At 48.3% G+C, this 20012-nt stretch overlaps 1 protein-coding gene across 1 annotated transcript; it reads right to left on the bottom strand.

The window, feature by feature from the left end:
• Positions 1-8620: 8620 nt before the first annotated feature.
• LOC105497314 (leukocyte immunoglobulin-like receptor subfamily A member 6) lies at positions 8621-16100 on the bottom strand. Its single transcript, XM_024797641.2, has 9 exons — positions 16034-16100; positions 11994-12048; positions 11516-11599; positions 11343-11378; positions 10918-11234; positions 10471-10770; positions 9730-10026; positions 9188-9490; positions 8621-8912 (listed from the first exon to the last, which is right to left on the bottom strand). The coding sequence occupies exons 1-9, from the start codon at positions 16098-16100 to the stop codon at positions 8719-8721; spliced, it is 1653 nt and encodes a 550-aa protein (XP_024653409.2). The 3' UTR covers positions 8621-8718.
• Between the last annotated feature and the right edge of the window lie 3912 nt (positions 16101-20012).

The following is a 20012-nucleotide window of genomic DNA, read 5'->3' as shown; positions in this document are numbered from 1 at the left end:
AAGATGACGAAATCCCGTCTTTACTAAAAATACAAACGCTACCTGGCTGTGGTGGCAGGCGCCTGTAATCCCAGCTACATGGGAGGATGAGGCAGGAGAATCGCTTGAACCCAGAAGGCAGAGGTTGCAGTGAGTCAAGATCGCACCATTGCACTCTAGCCTGGCCAACAAGAGCAAAACTCCATCTCAAAATAAATAAAATAAAATAAAATAAAATAATAAATAAAAAGAGGACTGGACATCTCCTGTGGGTTGTCAGTGAACGGAACCAAGCAAGCCACCGCCCTTTCCCTTTTGTCCTACAAGTGTCTTTCTTGGCCTCCGGGAAGTGAGTTCCATTGTCAGACCCCATGTTTATTGCTGCTGGGTTCATCAAGTCTCCTCCCTTTCCACCTGTGGCTCCCCATGGGTTCCCAGGCCCCAGCCAGCATTGTGAATAGAGCCAGGAAGACCAGCCCTATCACACCCCTCCTGATGGAATTCCCACAGTGTCATCCTGGAGAACAGGGGCTGGGGGCTGGGGTAGGATCAGAGACCTTTTCGTGTGGGCCAGGCCCCTCCCTCCACAGGAGTTCTGACACGGAGCCCATCACCACCCGTTTCACCCCGACGATATTCTTCCTGCCCAGACACCCCCATTCTCCCTATATCATCATGGGCACCTCAGTGAAATCCACGGTTGAGGGTCTCTGTCACTTACTCTTCCCTCTTCTTGGAAACGTTCCTTGGATCCTTCCAGAGCCCTTCCTGAGTGTGCTGCAGGGTCTCTGCCACACGGCACAGTCTCAGGAGCCCTCATCCTCCCCCTCACCTACTGCGCCCACACAGCCAGGTGCAGGCTCCGTTTCTTCATCTTCCCTTCCCCACAGGCCCTGATGGAGAGTGGATTAGACTTGCTTCTGAGTAGGAGCTCAGGTCACTCTGACCCCTTCCTCCCTGTGGACGAGGCCTCCGTCCCAGAGCATTGGAGGCTGAAGGGTCTTGTGGATTCCCGCACTGACCACAGTCTCAGATGCACTGACCACAGTCTCAGATGTGGATGGGGAACCTAGGAACTCGGGAGGGGCTGCCTAGCCCAAGGTCCCACAGCTGGAGGTGGCACAGCCCTCCCTCACATGGGGGCCTTCCATCTCCCCAGGGACTTCACACTGGAGGCTAAGAGCACCACTTTGTACACCACATTCAAGGGTGGATTCTGTGGGTGACTAACAAGTTCTCCTAGGGTTCCAAGGTAACAGGACAGCTAATGGGTGAGGGAGAGCCTCCGTCGTCCCACCGAAGTAGGACCATTCTCTATGGAGGGTTGGTCCCCTGCCTTCCTCTACTCTGTCATCTCCCTAGTGACTGATAGGGGTCCAGAGGTGTCTTCCCTGGAATCCCATGAGGGACAATTCCTTTCCTGAGAGGGAAGGTATAGAGAGGACTAGCAGGTGCCTGGTGATGGAAAGTGCCCATAATCAAGAGACATTGCCTCCGCCTGGGATAATAAATATCCGAGTTTCCAAATGGGAAATCTCTCTTTGGTGAGAACTCAGGAGGGGCTTCCGGAAGATGGAAAAAGGCGAGGGGCTGAGGCCACCACTTATCTCCCCAAACTGCATCTGTGTTTGTCCTGACCTCTTTCTTCACTCACTTGGATAAGTAGGACCCCAAAGTGGGCCTCCAGACGGGAAGCAGTGGAGAGTGTGGAGCTGCCCTGTCTACCTGACACCCCCGTCATACTCAACCTCTCTTTTCCTCTTTGTGTTTCTCATTGCTTCAATTTGTCTGGAATCCCTAAGATTCCCATGTCTCCAGCAGGCTGTCCCTCAGACATGGCTTTATGATTTAGTGTTTCACAGGACCTGCAGCAGGCATGGCTTCCCCTCAATAACAGTGGTTACCCAGGGCTGATCACTCACAGGCTGAGCCGTTGACAGAGAGCTATAGCATCTAGAGGTCCCATCACCGGCCCCAAGACCGAGAGAAGCTGGCCCGAATGCTCCACTGTGTCTCTGCACCCCAGTGAGCCAGTGTCCAGGGGCCTCCCCTCCCTGTAGAAGGCACAGGTCAAATGAGCTTCCAGAGCTGCAGAGCAAAGTCACGTTCTCTCCATCATTACTTACTGCAGGGCACACTCGAGCTCAGACGGAAGTTCTCTTGTAGACAGCTGGGGAAAAAAATAGTCCTTGATTGTCGATCACAAGCCTTAGTCAGCCTATCCTCCGGGCATGAAAAAGGCATTCTCTCCACCTGTTCTGGGGAGCACACTCTGTGCCCGCTCGTGCCTGTCTCCATCTCGGTTCTAGCTCTGCAACGTGACTCATCGTGTGAGTGTTTTCCTGCCTCTCTTTGCTCAGCTTTTCCTTGAATCTCTTTCTTGCTTTTTGCCTGCGTGTGTGTGGCTTTCTGCCCTTAGAGATCTAGGGTTCTCCTGGAACATAGAACTGTTTACTTTGAGGACCCTCAGAAAACATAGCCCTGGGCTAAGGCTCTCTGTCCTGGAACTAGAAGGTTATGGCTGTCACCATTTCCCAATAGCATGTCTGAAAGTGCTAGAATCTTCAAAGAATTTGCAACATGTTTGTAGGATCTCTATAGGATCTGATATTGCAGGGACCAACCAAGGTGCCCTCACACCTCAAGATGCAGGAAGTAACCCCTTGGTGAAAGTGGTTGGAAGTTTTACATAGAAGTTTGTGTTAAGCCACATTGCTGAGCAATGCCTCAGGGTCCCAGTCTTCACCCAGACCTTCCAGGAGCCTGGCTGGAGAGGGTGTCTGGTGTGTCACTGAGCCTCATAGCAGAGGAAGGGGGCTGTGGTGGAAACTACCTCCAAGATACCACTCAGTCCTAAGCTGGGGAACCAGCTGAGCTGGGACTCTGGTGGTGAATGAACCGGGGGACATTTATTTGAAGGGTTCTGAGAGTAGCATGGTGTAGGTGCGTTAATTATATGTGAAGGGGAATATCCTGAGAAAACGACAGCTGCTCCACTCTGTGCCTGGGTTTACCAGAGGGACCAATGAGGCCCTCACACGACCCAGGAATCCCACCGGGGAAGGAGGCTTAGGGAGATGTGTTTAAGACTGTTAACTGAGTCACAGAGACAAGCAGAACAAGCTAGGTTTATGGTTTTGTTTCTCCTAAATTTCCTTTCTCTAACTTCTTCCTTTCTGTAAGTAGCAGAACCTTCTCATCACCATCCTTCAAAACCTTTGCGTTGTTTGAGCTCCTTGTATATTCTGGAGATTGATTTCTCGCTTGCAAATATTCTTTCCCATTCTGTAGGTGGTCTCTTCACTCTGCTGTTTGTTCCCATGATTGTGCAGGAGGTTTGTAGTTTGATATGATCTCATTTGCCTATTTTTGCTTTTGCTGCCTGTGCTTTTGAGGTCTTACCAAAAAATCTTTGCCCAGATTATTGTCCTGAAGTGTTTCGCCTATATTTTCTTCTCATAGTTTCATAGTTTCCAGTAGTACCTTTATTTCTTTAATCCATTTTGAGTTGATTCTTTTTTTTTTTTTTTTGACAGAGTCTCACTGTGTCGCCCAGGGTGGAGTGCAGTGGTGCAATCTTGGCTCACTGCAACCTCCACCTCCCGGGTCGGGTTCAAGTGATTCTCCTGCCTCAGCCTCCTGAGTAGCTGGGATTACAGATGCATGCCAAAGCACCTGGCTAATTTTTGTATTTTTCTTTTTTCTGATAGAGATGGGATCTCACCATGTTGGTCAGGCTGGTCTCAAACTCCTGACCTCAAGTGATCTGCCCGCCTCAGCCTCCCAAAGTGCTGGGGTTACAGGCATGAGCCACCGCACCTGGCCTTGAGTTGATTATTGTGTAGTATGAGATATAGAGGTCTAGTTTAATTCTTCTGTACATGCATGTCCAGTTTTTCCGGAACCATTTGTTGACAAGACTTTTGTTTCCCCAATGTATGTTCTTGGGGCCTTTGTTGAAAATCTCTCAACTATAGATGTGTGCATTTATTTCTGGGCTCTCTGTTCTGTTCCACTGGACTACATTTTTTTTTTTTTTATGCCAGAACCATGTTGTTTTGATTACTATAGCTTTGTAGAATGTTTTGAGGTCGGGTAGTGTGATACCTACAGCTGTGTCCTTTTTGCTCAGAATTGCTTTGGCTATTTGGGGTATTTTTTGATTCCATATACATTTCAGAATTTTTTTTCTCTATTGCAGTGAAGAATGTCATTGGTATGTTGATAGGGATTGCAATGAATCTATAGATCACTTTGCATAGTATAGTCATTTTAAACAATATATATTCTTTCAATATATGAATAGGGAATATCTTTCTGGTTTTGGGTGTCCATTTCAATTTCTTTCTTCAGAGTTTTACAATTTTTATCACAGAGATTTTTCACCTCCTTGGTTTAATTTATTCCCAGGTAATTTTTGCTGGCTGTTGTAAATGGGATTGCTTTCCTGACTTCTTTTCAGCTAGACTATTATTGGTGTAGCTGAAAAAGCTGCTAATTTTTGTATGTTGATTTTGTATCCTGCAACGTTACTAAATTTGTCAGTTCTAAGAGTTTTCTGGTGGAGTCTTTAAGTTTTTGTAATGCAAATTTAAAGCACAATGAGATACCATCTCATGCCAGTTAGAATGGCGATCACTGAAAAATCTGGAAACAACATATGTTGGCCAGGATGCTGAGAAATAGGAATGCTTTTACACTGTTGGTGGGACTGTAAATTAGTTCAACCATTGTGGAAGACAATGTGGCGATTTCTCAAGGATCTAGAACTAGAAACACCATTTGACCTAGCAATCCCATTACTGGGTATATACTCAAAGGATTATAAATCATTCTACTATGAAAACACATGCACACATATATTTACTGCAGCACTATTTATAGTAGCAAAGACTTGGAATCAATCCAAATGCCCATCAATGATAGACTGGGTGAAGAAAATGTGGCACATATACACCATGGAATACTATACAGTCATAAAAAATGATGAGTTCCTGTCCTTTGCAGAGACATGGATGAAGCTGGAAACCATCATCCTCAGCAAACTAACACAAGAACAGAAAACCAAGTACTGCCTGTTTTAACTTATAAGTGGGAGTTGAACAATGAGAACACATGGACACAGGGAGGGGAACATCACACACTGGGCCTGTTAGGGAGTAGGGGGAGAGGGGAGGGAGAGCATTAGGACAAATATGTAATGCATGCAGGTCTTAAAACCTAGATGATGGGTTGATAGGGGCAGCAAGCCACCATGGCACATGTAACCAATCTGCACGTTCAGCACATGTATCCCAGAACTTAAAGTAGAAAAAAAAATTATATCATCTGCAAACAGGACCCATTTGACTTTCTTCTTTCCAATTTGGATGCCTTTTATTTATTTCTCTTGCCTAATTGCTCTGGCTAGGACTTCAGTAGAGGTTGAATAATAGTGGTGAAAGTGGGCACCCTTGTCTTGGTCCAGTCCTTAGAGGAAAGACTTTCAGCTTTTCCCCACTCAGGATAAATGTCAGCTGTTTGTTTGTCATATGTGACCTTTATTGTGTTGATGTACATTCCTTCTGTATCCAGTGTGTCCAAAGTTTTTATTATGAAGGGATGTCGAATCTTATCAAATGCTTTTTAATGCATCTATTGTGATGATCATGTGATTTTGGTCTTTCATTCAGTTGATATGACGCATTACATGTACTGATTAGCATGTATTTAATCATGGGTTCAGTTCTGCAAGGAACTGATGAGCCACTTTCCACAGTGGCTGGACCATTTAATTTTCACACCTGCAATGTATGAGACTCCCAATTCCTCTGCATCATCAACAACACTTTTTATTTTCTGTTTTTGAAATATGACCATCCTAGTAGGTGTGAGGTGGTATCTCACTGTGGTTTGTTTGCATTTCTCTAATGACTAATGACACTGAAACATCTCTTCATGTGCTTGTTGTACACTGTACACCTTCTGTGCAGAAATACCTGTGTCGGCACTCTGACTATTTTCTAATTGGCCGTTTGTTGTTCTCGATGTTGTTGAAGATATTCTTTGTATATTCTGGTGGATAGAATAGATCCTTATTGCATATATAATTTGCAGTGTTTTTCCAGTTTTGTAGGCCATTTTTCACTCTGTTGATAGTGTCTTTTGGTGCACAAAAATGTTAAATTTTGGTAAAGTCTCATTGATTCATCTTTTTTCTCTTGTTGTTTATGCTGCTAGTGCTATATTTAAAAAGTGATTGTCAAGTCCAAGGCTGTGAAGATTTACCCCCATGTTTATAGTTTTAGCTGTAATTTCAATTCATTTTAACTTTGTGTTTAGTCTAAGGGTCCAGTTTCATCATTTTTCTTGTAAATATCCCATTTTCCTAACACCATGTGTGGAACGGGCCATTTTTTCCAGTTGAATGATATTGGCAGCCTTGATAAAAGTCAATTGATCATGTAGATAGATTTTTTTTCTTGTCTTTCCATTCTATTCCATGTACCTGTGTGTCTATTCTCATGCCAATACCAGATAGATCTCATTGTTGTAGCTTTTAATAAATTCTGAAATTGAGAAGAGTGAGATCTACAACTTTGTACTTTTTAAAAAAAAATTGCTATTCTATGTAATTTGCAATTCCACATGAATTTTCCATTTCTTAAAAAAAGGCACTGAATTTTTTTTTTTTTTTTTTTGATGAAATCTTGCTCTGTTGCCCAGGCTGGAGTGAAATGGAGCAATCTCGTCTCACCACAACCTCTGCCTCCAGGTTCAAGCGATTCTCCTGCCTCAGCCTCCTGAGTAGCTGGGATTACAGGAGTGCACCACCACACCTGGCTAATTTTTGTATTTTTAGTAGAGATGGGGTTTCACCATGTTGGCCAGGCTGGTCTCGAACTCCTGACCTCATGATCTGCCCGCCTTGGACTCCCAAAGTGCTCGGATTATAGGCGTGAGCCACTGCGCCCGGCCAGGCATTGAAATTTTAATGGGGGTTTCACAGATTCTGATGATTTCGTAAAAAATGCTGGCATCCATACAATATTAAACCTTCCCGTTTATGATCCTCAGATGACTTTTCACTTATTTAGGTCTTTGAAAATTTCTTTGACCAATATTTTAAATTATCAGTGTATAAGTATTTCACTTTTTTTGGTTAAATGGATTTCTATGTGTATTTTTCTTTTTTTTTTTTTTTTGAGACGGAGTCTCGCTCTGTCGCCCAGGCTGGAGTGCAGTGGCTGGATCTCAGCTCACTGCAAGCTCCGCTTCCCGGGTTTACGCCATTCTCCTGCCTCAGCCTCCCGAGTAGCTGGGACTACAGGCGCCCGCCACCTCGCCCGGCTAGTTTTTTGTATTTTTAGTAGAGACGGGGTTTCACCATGTTAGCCAGGATGGTCTCGATCTCCTGACCTTGTGATCTGCCCATCTCGGGCTCCCAAAGTGCTGGGATTACAGGCTTGAGCCACCACGCCCGGCCTCTATGTGTATTTTTCTTTTAGGTACTATTATGAGTTGAATTGTCCCCCAAAAAGATATGTTGAAATTCTCAACCTGATTACCTACAAACATGAACATATTTGGAGAAGGGTCTTTGCAGACACGTTCAAGTTAAGAAGATGAGATCGTAATCAATTAGAATAAGCCCTCATCTTATTTGACTGATACTATTGTTTGAAGACGAGAAGATACCCAGAGAGAAGAATACCAGGTGAAGACAGAGACCCACAGGAGGAAGCCTTGTGAAGAGGGAGGTAGAAATTGGCATTATGCTGCCTCAAGCCAAGGAATGTCTGACCACCAGAAGGTAGGAAGAATCATTTAAGAATTCTTCCATAGAATCTGTTGATATTGTCATTTTGTATTGGATTTTGTTTGTATGTTTGTTTGTTTTTGATGGAGTCTTGCTCTGTCACCCAGGCTGAAGTCCAGTGGCACAATCTCAGCTTATTGCAACCTCCACCTCCTGGGTTCAAGTGATTCTCCTGCCTCGGCCTCCCGAGTAGCTGGGACTACAGGCAAGTGCCACCACACTCGGCTAATTTTTGTATTTTTGGTAGAGATGGAGTTTCACCATGTTGGCCAGGCTGGTCTCAAACTCCTGACTTCAGGTGACCCACCTACCTTGGCCTCCCAAAGTGCTGGGATTACAGGCATGAGCCACCGCGCCCGGTCTAAAAAATGTGTTTTTCAGAATTAGCACACCTTTGGGTTGTGACTTAAAATGCCAGTGTGATGATTCCAAGTGGTGATATTTCAGGAGAAACTACACAGATAGCATCTGATAAGGAGGGAAGCGCTCGTAGGGTCCACACAGGAGGTGAGGGCATCATGGTGCATTTATCTTTTCCTGGTTGGAATCTGATCTTCTCCCATTGAATTAGCTTCTAAACCAGGTGTGGAACTCTGAACGGAAGACATGAGGACCCAATAAAGTACACCAGGAAGTGTCGCAATGAGAAATGAAGAGGACTGTGTGACATGCCATGGACCAGAGCACGCAGGTGTGCAGAGGTGTGGACCCAAGACTGCCGTGTGGGAGGGAGCCTCATGTCTAAGGATGGGAAAAGAAGCGGATCCAACCAAGGAAAGTTAACATTAATGGAGAGGAAAGGTGTCACATTTTAATGGTTCTCCATGGATCACCCCAGAAAATGTCCCTGCACTCAAACATTGGTTCCTTCCTCTAGAAACGACCAGCAGACAGTCCAGATAGCATTGCCCTAGATTTTCTTCCAGAATCTCCTGGGATCATCAGATCTGTTCCTGAGGCTTCACAACTCCGAAAGGTCCATTATCCTCTCTGTTGTTCACCTCCCGGCTGCATCTTGGGAAGCTTCTCCAGCTATGCCGAGCCTCAAATAACAGAATCCCGAGGACCACCAGGATCAAGCCAGCCACGCCCATGCGGATGAGATTCTCCACTGTGTAATCCTGGGGGTGCGAGGCTGGGGATGGTGGGCAAAGAAGTCACAGAGGTCAAGGTGGATCAGAATCAGCCTAGGATCCCTGGATGTCCACCCAGGTCACCCACCTCCCCTTCACAGGACCCAATCCTCTGTGCCAGCCCCATAACTGAGAGCATCTCCTCACACATCAGTCTCAGAGTCAGACTCGTTTTGTGATGGGCTGAGCGTATCAGCAGCTCCTGAGAACCAAAACAGAGGGAAAGAGGCTTAAGCTGAGCCTTTGAGCTCAGAGGGGACAGGGTCAGGGCCCTCACCTGAGACCACGAGCTCCAGTGGGTCACTGGGGGGAGACAGCAGATGGGGGTTGGAGCTGCGTGAGCCGTAGCACCTATAGGTTCCCGCGTGGGCTGACGTCACAGGACTCATGGGGAATTCAGCCTGGTACATAGGAGCTTCGTGCTTTGATCTCAGATGCAGTGGGGGATGTGCTGCCCCCTCCTTGGTCAGAAGGAAAGTGTCCATCCACTCTTGTGATTGACACAGCAATGTCACCTTCTCTCCTGAGACCACCGTGGGCCACAACTGCACCGAGAGGGAGGGTCTGGCACGGATCTGTCCTGGAGAGAAGACAGATGTATGAGGGGCTGCCCCACCTTGTTCTGAGCTGAGACCTCCCCAGGCCTCTCTCTGGGACCCTCAGTCTCTGTCTCTGTTTTTTCTGAGTGTCCCCCTCCCCCCCCATCCCCTGTCTCTATCTATCTCTCCTTCCCCTCCATTCCGGCCATCACCACCTGGGCTCCCCCAGCAGGGCCTGTGCAGAGGCTGGATCCCTGATTGAACCCGCTGGGCTCCTCACCTGCTATCAGGATGTCCAGGGGGTCACTGGGGGCCGACCACTCGGAGGAGAGGTTGTGTGCACCGTAGCATCTGTACTGGCCCCCGTGGGAGCCCCTCACAGGGCCCAGGGTGAAGTTGGCCTGGGAGATCCCGGCCTGGGGCTGCTGACCAGGGCGCTGGAGAAAGGTACGTTGCCCCACCTTGTGCAGAGTGAATCTGTCATAGTCCACATCAGAGCGACACTGGAGGGTCAGATTCTCTCCAGGGGCCACGACAGGGCCCTGCAGCATCAGGAGGGAGGGCTTCCTAGACATGCCTGGAGGGAAAGAGGAGCTGGGACTCAGAGGGCTGGTTCTTCCCACGCCTGTTCCTTCTCCCGTCCTGGCCCTGCAGGTCTCACTGTCTCTCACTCTGAGTCTCTGACCCCCGGGCCTCCTTCTCACCCGGGGCTGCCTTGGAGTCATTTCCGAGGAGTGGGGTCTCCCTAGCCCTGGCCCCTGTGCCTGATCCTTCCTCCTCTCCCTGAGAGCCGGGACCTCACAGCAAACACACCGGTGCCTTCCTGAGTCCTCCCCTTCCAGGTGAGGGTGGCCGAGGCCTCCTCCTCCCATGTCAGAGCCTCCCCATGGGGTCTCCCTCACGCCTGCAGCCCGTCCGTCCACACATCACTCTGGGTCCTTTCCAGAGTCAGTCACCAGCCGGACTCCCCAAGCCTGTCAGCTGCCCCGAAAGTGGATTAGAGAAGGCCGTGGTCCCTCACCTGAGGCCAGAATCTCCAGGGGGTCACTGGGGTGGGACCACACCTGGGGGGTGTTCCTGTAGTATCCATAGCATCTGAACGTCCACCTGTGGCTGGTGGTCATGGGGCCCACAGGGAACAGGGCCTGGTACCACCCACTGTGGAGCTGCTGTGAGTCCAGGGTCCAGGGGAGCCTGTGTTCTTCCTCAATCAGAACAAAATGCTGATATCCCTGCTGTGAGCCACATCGGAGGGTCACATTCCCTCCTGAGGCCACCACAGGGCTGGGCAGGGCTGAGAGGGTGGGTTTGCTGTAGACTCCTAGGAGAGAAGGAGGCACCGTGTTTAATGGGCTCCCACCTCCCGCAGCATCCCCAGGGCTGGGTTGTGAGAGGGAGACGCCCCTGAGCGCCGACCCCCCTTCCTGAGGGCAGAGCCTGGGGCTGGGACCCCTGAGTGTCCTCTCACCTGTCACCACCAGCTCCAGGGGGTCACTGTGCTCTGACCAGCCTGCATGGCTGAGATAGTAACAGTGGTATCTCCTTGCATGGTGCTCTGTCATGGATGGGATGGAGTATCTGGCCTTGTTCCTTGTCTCCAGTGGGTTCATTCTGTCCCAGGGATCTGTGCTTCCCTCTTTATGCAGACGGTACTCCTGGGCCTCCAGGGTCCCCTGACACCAGATGGTCACGGGGCTCCCCTGGACGATCACAGAGCCAGGCTCAGCCCAGAGGGTGGGTTTGGGGAGGGACCCTGGAAGGAAATCAAAGCCTGGATCCCAGGACCTTCCCCACCCATCAGATCATCCCAGCTCCCTGCCCAGATCTGCTGTCTCCATCCCCAGCTGTCCAGGGTGAGGAGGAGGGACCTGGAAGAGCTGGGGACAGACTCACCTGCCTGCACATGGGTCCTGGGGCCCAGACTCAGCCCTGGAAGAGAGTTCCCTGTGAGAGATTTGCCCCTGAAGCCTGAGCAGGTCCTCCCCTCCCTGGGAGCTGCCTAAAGCCCTGGGATCTCTTGATAGGCCAGGGCCTGTGGGATTTCCTCTCTCCTCTTCAAATCTCACCAAAGCAGAGCAAGGCTGTGAGGGTGGGGGTCATGGCGTCTCCTCTGTCTCCTTTCAGCTTTGCAAATGGATGAGACCTCGGTGCTGGCAGGACAGAGAGACACACAGGGTGTGGCCCCTCAGAGGCTGGGTCCTTCTTATCGGGGGGGTTGTCTCATCCTCAGCCCACAGGAACAGAAACTGCCCTCCCCCGGAGCCTGGCTCTCATTTCCCCAGGGCTGAGGTGGGGGCGGGCACCAGGCTCTCTGCAGACATTTCAGAGAGAAATGGGGTCTCCCCATCCCCGGGCCACCGTCTGCCTGATTTATCTTTATCTCACTGAGGGCCGGGACACAGCAGCAAATAGACCCGGTGACTTCCCCAGTCAGCCCCTTTCAGGCGAGGGCGACCGTGGGCTTCTCTTCCCTTCAGAGCCTCCCCATGGGGTCTCCCTCCCTCCTTCAGCACGTCCATTAGCTCAGCGTCGTGGGGTCCTTACCACGGCAGTCGTCTCTCCAGCCCTGGAGATGCTTCAGGGAAGATGCAGGTCCATGCTGCAGGCAGACCCAGGTCAGCAGAGACGCACCTGACACCGGGCTGTGCAGCCCAGGCTGAGCTGTGAGTGGCAGTGAGCACACAGGAGAAACGCAGGGAATAAAGATAATAAAACGTATGTTTTTCTGTCCCTGGAGTGTGTGTTTCTTTTCTCCCAAACAGTCCCTTTCTTTTCCCTTCAAGAACAATCCCTTCCTTTCTACCAAACTTCCCTTCTCTCTTTTTTTTCCTTCCCTCCTTTCTTCCCTCCTTCCCTCCTTCCTTCCTTCCTTCCCTCCTTCCTTCCTTCCTTCCTTCCTTCCTTCCTTCCTTCCTTCCTTCCCTCCTTCCCTCTTTCCTTCCCTCCCTCCTTCCTTCTTTCCTTCCTTCCTTCCCTCCTTCCTTCATTCCTTCCCTCCTTCCTTCCTTCCTTCCCTCCTTCCCTCCTTCCCTCTTTCCTTCCTTCCTTCCCTCCTTCCTTCATTCCTTCCCTCCTTCCTTCCTTCCCTCCTTCCTTCCTTCCCTCCTTCCTTCTTTCCTTCCTTCTTTCCCTCCTTCCTTCCTTCCCTCCTTCCTTCTTTCCTTCCTTCCTTCCCTCCTTCCTTCCTTCCCTCCTTCCTTCTTTCCTTCCCTCCTTCCTTCCCTCCTTCCCTCCTTCCTTCCTTCCCTCCTTCCTTCCCTCCTTCCCTGCTTCCTTCCTTCCTTCCCTCCTTCCCTCCTTCCTTCCTTCCTCACCTCTTTCCTTCCTTCCCTCCTTCCTTCCTTCCCTCCTTCCTTCCCTCCTTCCCTCCTTCCTTCCTTCCCTCCTTCCTTCCCTCCTTCCCTCCTTCCTTCCTTCCCTCCTTCCTTCCTTCCCTCCTTCCTTCCTTCTTCCTCTTCCTCTCTCCCTCCCTCTCTCCCTCCTCCCTCCCTCCCTCCTTCCCTCCTTCTTTCCTTCCTTTCTTTTTGCAGCAGCCTCCACCCCCACCCATCCCTGAGAACAAACCTCTAAGTCATTCCTGCCTCCTCAGTGCCCCTCACTTCCTGGGCCATCCTCTGTGCCTTAATCCACGTTTGAGGTTTTTGGAGCAATTACATTAGGTTTAAGCTCTGATTTCGGACGTTGGTTGGGAGATGACTTTTATTTAGTTCCTGATTGTCATCCCCTGCCTGTGTGACCTTGGGCAGTAATATCCCATCCTTGAGCCTCAGTTTCCTCGTTTGGAGCCTGTTGTCATGAACCCCACTCATCACAGTGGCCGTGGAGGGCAGCGGTGCCCAGGACAAGGGAGTGGCTCAGCCTCAGCCATGGTGAATTTCTAGACGAGTTAAGACAGGAGGGTTAGGACGGGAGAGGATCCTGATGTTGGGCTCCACCGTGGAGCATTGATGCTGCCATCAAGAGCCCACATTGGCTTTGAACACCGAGAAACCTACGTACGATATTTCCGAATCATGTAGTCACGGTCTGACGTAGAAAAAGTTAAATAACAAATTCCTGAAATAGACAGGGTGCCATAAGACAGATCATAGACCAGAGCTGAGGGACCACTGATGCCTGGGACCACCCAGGACGCATTAGCGGGGGAGATTTCCACCTCTGTGTGGCACAGAAGAGGAACCCCAGGTCCTCACAGGCACAAAGGAGTCAGGGCTCTGGGTGAGGCTGGAAACTGTGGTTCCTCCTCCCCTGTGTGCGGGGACAGGCGCTGGAATATCTCTGCTCATTGACCTGGGTCCAGGGTCCACACTGGATCATCTCCCTTTTTTGTGTGAAACAGATTCACTGTAACATGGTCAGATATGGGCGTCTGTCCCACGTGTGAGTGTGAGGTTCACACTAGACCCTCCCGTGCTGGGCAAGACCCTAAGCAGATGATATATTTGGAGAAGTAGAGGTCATGCAGCAGGGACAGCTGGAACAATCCTCTTTTTCAGTCTGACTCCCAGGAGAGCACTAAGAACTACCTTGCATGGACAGTTAGGTGTGTAAGAAATGAACCATTCAACAAACACGGACAGCAAAGAGTAACCCCCGTAATGATGAGAAGCACCACCAACGGCAACCTATTGACTCATTAAGGTTTATTATGTATTTTCAGATAGCTAGAAAAGAGGATTTTGAATGTTTTCAACACAAAGAAACGATAAATGTTTGAAATGGTGGATATGTTAATTACCCTTATATAACCATTACATTATATACACGTGTTGCAATATCAACTCTATACCCTACAAATATATACGATTATTGTGTGTCAATTAAAAGTTATAATAAAAAGACACACTTCATCCCAGCACTCTGGGAGGCCAAGGCAAGCGGATCACTTGAGTCCAGGAGTTCTAGCTATTTGAAAATATACAATAAACTCAAAACCACGATGAAATACCATCTCATGCCAGTTAGAATGACCATCATTAAAAAGTCAGGAAACAACAGGTGCTGGAGAGGATGTGGAGAAATAGGAACACTTTTACACTGTTAGTGGGAGTCTAAATTAGTTCAACCATTGTGGAAGACAGTGTGGCGATTCCTTAAGGATCTAGAACTAGAAATACCATTTGACCCAGCCATCCCATTCCTGGGTATATACCCAAAGGATTATAAATCATGCTGCTATAAAGATACATGCACACATACGTTTACTGTGGCACTATTCACAATAGCAAAGACTTGGAACCAACCCAAATGTCCATCAATGACAGACTGGATTAGGAAAATGTGGCACATACACACCATGGAATACTATGCAGCCATAAAAAAGGATAAGTTTATGTCCTTTGCAGGGACATGGATGAAGTTGGAAACCATAATTCTCAGCAAACTATCGCAAGGACAGGAAACCAAACACTGCATGTTCTCACTAATATGTGGGAGGTGAATCATGAGAACACATGGACACAGGGTGGGGAACATCACACACCGGGGCCTGTCGGGGGTGGGGGGCTGGGGGAGAGAGAGTATTAGGAGAAATACCTAATGTAAATCACGAGTTGATGGGTGCAGCAAACCAACATGGCACATGCATACCTATGTAACAAACCTGCACGTTCTACACATGTACCCTAGAACTTAAAGTCTAATAAAAAATAAAATTAAAAAAAGAAAATATACAATAAGTTATTGTTAATTATAGTCACCTTACAGTGCTATAGGATACAAGAACTTATTTCCTCCATCTAGCTGTAACTCTGTATCCTTTAACCAGCCTTTCCCTCCCCCTCTCCCCACCGTTCCCAGCCTCTAGTTACCACAACTCTGCTCTCTGCTTCTTAGATCGACTGTTTTAACTCCCCCAGATGAGTAAGAACATGCTATGTCTTTCTATGCTTGGCTTGTCTCACTTAATAGAATGGTCCTCCAGGCTCATCCACGTTGCCACAAAGGACAGGATTTCATTGTTTTAAATGACTGGATAATATTCCATTGTGTAGATGTCCCACATTTTCCTTGTCCACTCATCTGTACATGGACACTTAGGTTGTTTCCAAATCTTGGTTATTGTGAATAGTGCTGCAATAAACACAGGGGTGAAGCTATCCTTTCAATATACTGACTTCCTTTCCTTTTGCTCTATACCCAGAACTGGGATGGCTGGGTCGTAGGGTGGTTCTCTTTTTAGTTTTACGAGGAACCTACGTACTGTTTCCTGTAATGACCACACTCCTTCTCGTTCCCTTCAACAGTGCACGAGAGTCCCCTTTTCTCTGCGTCCTAGCCACCACTGGTTATTTGTTGTCTTTTTGATAACGGCCATTCTAAGCGGTGATAAGGAAGTGCTGGGAAGGGAAGGGTGGAGTCCCTTTAAATCATACAGAAGGGGGAAGGGAAGTGCTGGTCAGAGGAGGGAGTGGTCCCTGACTAAGGCTCCACCCTCACAGACCTAGGTGAGGATGAGCATTTCCTGCCCAAATGTTGCATTTCCCAAGACCACCCTGGGCTGCCACGCCCCCATCCTGTGCCTAGAAAACCCCCCGAGACCCTAGCACGCAGACACACAGACGGCTGCACGTTGACAGGAGTACCTCGGTGGAGGAACACATGGGTGGCTGGATGTGGAGAGGAAGGCGCTGGCAGGCACCGGCACACCATCAGGCCACTGACCAGCAGAACAACAGGAGTTTGGCCAGGGCAGTGGGAGGAGAGCCAGGGCAGTGGGAGGGGAGCCAGGGCAGTGGGAGGGGAGCCTGGGCAGTGGGAGGGGAGCCAGGGCAGTGGGAGGGGAGCCAGGGCAGTGGGAGGAGAGCCAGGGCAGTGGGAGGGGAGCCTGGGCAGTGGGAGGGGAGCCAGGGCAGTGGGAGGGGCGCCTGGGCTGCTGAATAGCCTGACTCCAGGGAAAACCATCTCCCTGCTGGCTCCCCCATCTGCTGAGAGCTTCTACCGCTCAGGAAAACCTTGCACTCGTTCTCCGAGCCCACATGTGATCTGATTCTGGTACACCAAGGCAAGCAGCCTGGGATACAGAAAGCCCTCTGTGCTTGCGATAAGGTGGGGGGTCTGACTGAGCCGATTAACACAAGCTGTCTGCGGACGGCTGAACTGAAAGAGCACACGGTAACACTCGCCCACTGGGGCTTCAGGAGCTGCGAACACTCACCCCTAGACACTGCCGTGGGGTCAGAGCCTCACAGCCTGCCCTTCTGTGTGCTCCCCTGGAGGTTTGAGCAGCAGGTACTGAAGGAGCCAGTTACACTCCCATTGCATGCCCTGTGAGGGGGACAAGGGACACAAGTTAAACCAGATGAGAGGCTCTGGCCCCCTAGTCGTTCGCAGGGCAATTTTCTGACCTAATCTGAGTAGGGAAACGCTTCTGACCCTATAAGTGGGGTGGAGACACCAACACGTCCCAGCCCATGGTTGACTTGGGGCTCTCTTGACGTGGGTAAGTGTGTGCTCAAGTGCACGTGCCTCTGTGAGTGTGTGCAAATGTATGCATGTGTGAGTGTGTGTATGCGTGTAGATAACTGTGTGCATGTGTGTGCATGTGTTTGTAGGTGTGATAAGTGGAGTCAGCTCTCTGCCTTCACCCAGCCACACTTTTCCCAGTCATCTCCCTCATTTATCTCAGACACACACACTCCTTCAGAAAACACTGGCACCCGTCAGGAAGCTGCTCTGCCACCCGGGCCATAGAGTCCAGCGGATCTGATGGTGCTTAAAGTGTCGACAGCAGTTAGAGATCCTGTATGGTCCCTTTGGCAGAAACCTATAGGTGGATTGCAGCAGAGGCCCTTAGGATTTTGTAGCAAACCTCTATCATCCTTCAGAGATAACTAGTCTTTTTGGAAAAGCAGCTTTTCATCTGTTACTGAGCCTTGGTAGAGAGTGAACGCTTAAGCATGGGTCACCAAGTTACCATGCAACAAGAAATGGGTGTTAACTGACCCACCAAACCATGAACTTGGATGTGCACAGTGACACTCAATTATCAGCTGTATCAGGTACTGTGAGAGCTTACCTGACTTTTGTTTCTTATGAGGGTGTTTTATTCATGTAGATAGCTGCTACACTGGTGTCTGTGTATGTGTGTGGTGGGGTGGGGAATAAAAACATTCTTTTTTATGTATTCATTTATTTTTTGAGACAGGGTCTCGTTCTGTCACCCGGGTTGGAGTGCAGTGGCATGATCTCAGCTCACTGCAAGCTCCACCTCCCAGGTTCAAGTGATTCTCCCTCCTCAGCCTCCTAAGGCAAGCACCACTATGCCTGGCTAATTTTTTGTATTTTTAGTAGAGATGGGGTTTCCCCATGTTGACCAGGCTGGTCTTGAAGTACTAGCCTTAAGTGCTCCGCCCACCTCAGCCTTCCAAAGGGTTGGGATTACAGGCATAAGCCACCTGTTACATTTCTACCCCACCTGTTGTTTAGCCATTCATCCATCCATGGATATTTGGGCAGTTTCCACTTTTAATTATTGTAAATAATGATGATATGAACATGTGTCTGTGAATATCACTTCAAGTCCATGCTTTGATTTCCTTTTTATACATACCCGGAAATTAAATCGAAGATCATATGGTAATTCCATGCTTCAATTTTTCAGAAGCCATTATACATTTGGGAAATTATTTACAGCCTGTTCATTGTTTGGTAGTTTAATAAGCAATATGGGCCGGGCACAGTGGCTCATGCCTATAATCCCAGCACTTTGGGAGGCCGAGGCAGGCGGATCTCCTGAGGTCAGGAGTTCAAGACCAGCCTGGCCAACATGGTGAAATCCCATCTCTACTAAAAATACAAAAATTAGCCAGGCGTGGTGGTGTGCACCTGTAATCCCAGCTACTCGGGAGGCTGAGGCAGGAGAATCGCTTGAACCCGGCAGTCAGAGGTTGCAGTGAGCTGAGATCACGCCACTGCACTCCAGCCTGGGCAGCAAGAGAGAGACTTTGTCTCAAAAAAATAAAAATAAAAATAAAGCACATGAAGCCACTGTTATTATTATTTTTATTCAGTAATGAATCCCAAAGTCCTGTCACGCTGACTGGCATAATGCAAGAGGCTACATATATTGAGAAAGAAAGTGATTAAATAAATGATGCAATGTTGTAGAGGAAACTTAGAGCCCAGATACCATATCTGGAGCCTTTGTCTTCCTCGTCCAGTAGGCAAAGCAGAACTGTGAGACTCGAGTGTCCGTGACAATGAACACAAAGGGGCTGAATGTCGGGAATCCTCCAGATAGCAGGAAAGAGATGCTCCTTAGTCAATGGCTTGGGTTCTGAATCTGGGTTATCAAATATGATAAAATAGAAATGAGAGCATGAAAGGAGACAAACATACTCACCCAGATCAGAATAACGTATGTGGCTCTAGTTTCATGAGAAGTTCTGGGGAAGAGGCTGTGGCTGCGAATATGTTGGACTCCGCTTATACTGATACAGAACAAAAATCACAGAGCAGCTGGTCCAGACCATGAAGGCCAAAGACTACCATCCGTGAAAGAGAAAATGACTGCAATTCCTGAGAATATAAATGTCCTTGAAGTGGGTGTGAAACAGTACCTCTATATATTTTTCATACTTATGTTTTTGCTATTTGTTGGGACAGTTACATACTTTGCAATATTGATGTTTAATACAAGATGCAAGATCCAGCAGATAAAACAGCTGAAAACAATAAACTCTGGGGATCTAATTAGGAGTTCCACCTTCGCAGAGATACTGGGATGAAGCTTCATGGTCTGGAAGCCACTGAGGAGGCAGGTGGTGCTGAGGGAAACCCCTCTGGCCACTCTGGGTAGATAGAAGACAAGTTTACATCCAGCCTCATCCAGGAAGGATTTCAATCCAAAAGCCGCCATGGTCTGAGGGATCCCCTTTGGAGAAAAGAACCAGGTTGTTTGCTAAGACCAGCCAGGTAAGAATCAGGTCTCTGGGTCTCACTATCGGTGCAGTGATACAAGTAAAACTAAAAAAGTAAAAGACTAAAGAATTTCCAAGGATTCCAGCAGCAGTCTGAATGAGAAAGGCAATACCCCGATTTACGTTAACAGAGACCAATCCATCCATTCAGAGACAATGTTGATGTTTGACTTTATTTGAATCTGAGGAATCGACAGATTGAAAAAGAAAATTTGGTTATGCTCATTGCATTCAGAAAATTCCTTTTCTCACAAAACCCATTATTCAGAATAAATGTAAACATTAAGAACAAGTCTTTTTACAAGTACAGAACTGTTTTTTGTAGAATTATTGTCTGTAACACCATAATGACTGCAACCCACTCAACTTCAGTCGAAGGCCCCTGTGCAGCCTCACAGTGGGGCACTGGGCAAGTGTGGACATGATGAGGAATTTTTATTGATGATTGACAAGGACATGTAATTATAAGACGTTTGGAAAGAAAAAAAGAGTCAGAAGGTCATGTGAAATTAGTTTTACTTTTCTAAGAACCAGACATAAATTGTACATTGGGATGCATCTGTGTGATTGTGTGTCTATATCTATATTTTTATGTAGATTATTGAAAAAGAATGAAAAGAGTAGCATAGGATCAAAAGTATAC

Source organism: Macaca nemestrina, chromosome 20 (genome assembly GCF_043159975.1).
Source record: "Macaca nemestrina isolate mMacNem1 chromosome 20, mMacNem.hap1, whole genome shotgun sequence".
NCBI classification, from domain to species: Eukaryota; Metazoa; Chordata; class Mammalia; order Primates; family Cercopithecidae; genus Macaca; species Macaca nemestrina.
Note: the sequence above shows the minus strand (reverse complement) of the source record. Positions and strands in the feature narration are given on the sequence as shown.

Coding starts and splice junctions, on each gene's coding strand:
- LOC105497314 (XM_024797641.2), bottom strand. CDS start 16,100: ATGGTGTGCCGGTGCCTGCCAGCGCCTTCCTCTCCACATCCAGCCACC. Junction 9,491..9,729: donor CCTGGACATCCTGATAGCAG/GTGAGGAGCCCA, acceptor TCTTCTCTCCAG/GACAGATCCGTGCCAGACCC. Junction 8,913..9,187: donor ACTGGAGCTCGTGGTCTCAG/GTGAGGGCCCTG, acceptor CACCATCCCCAG/CCTCGCACCCCCAGGATTAC.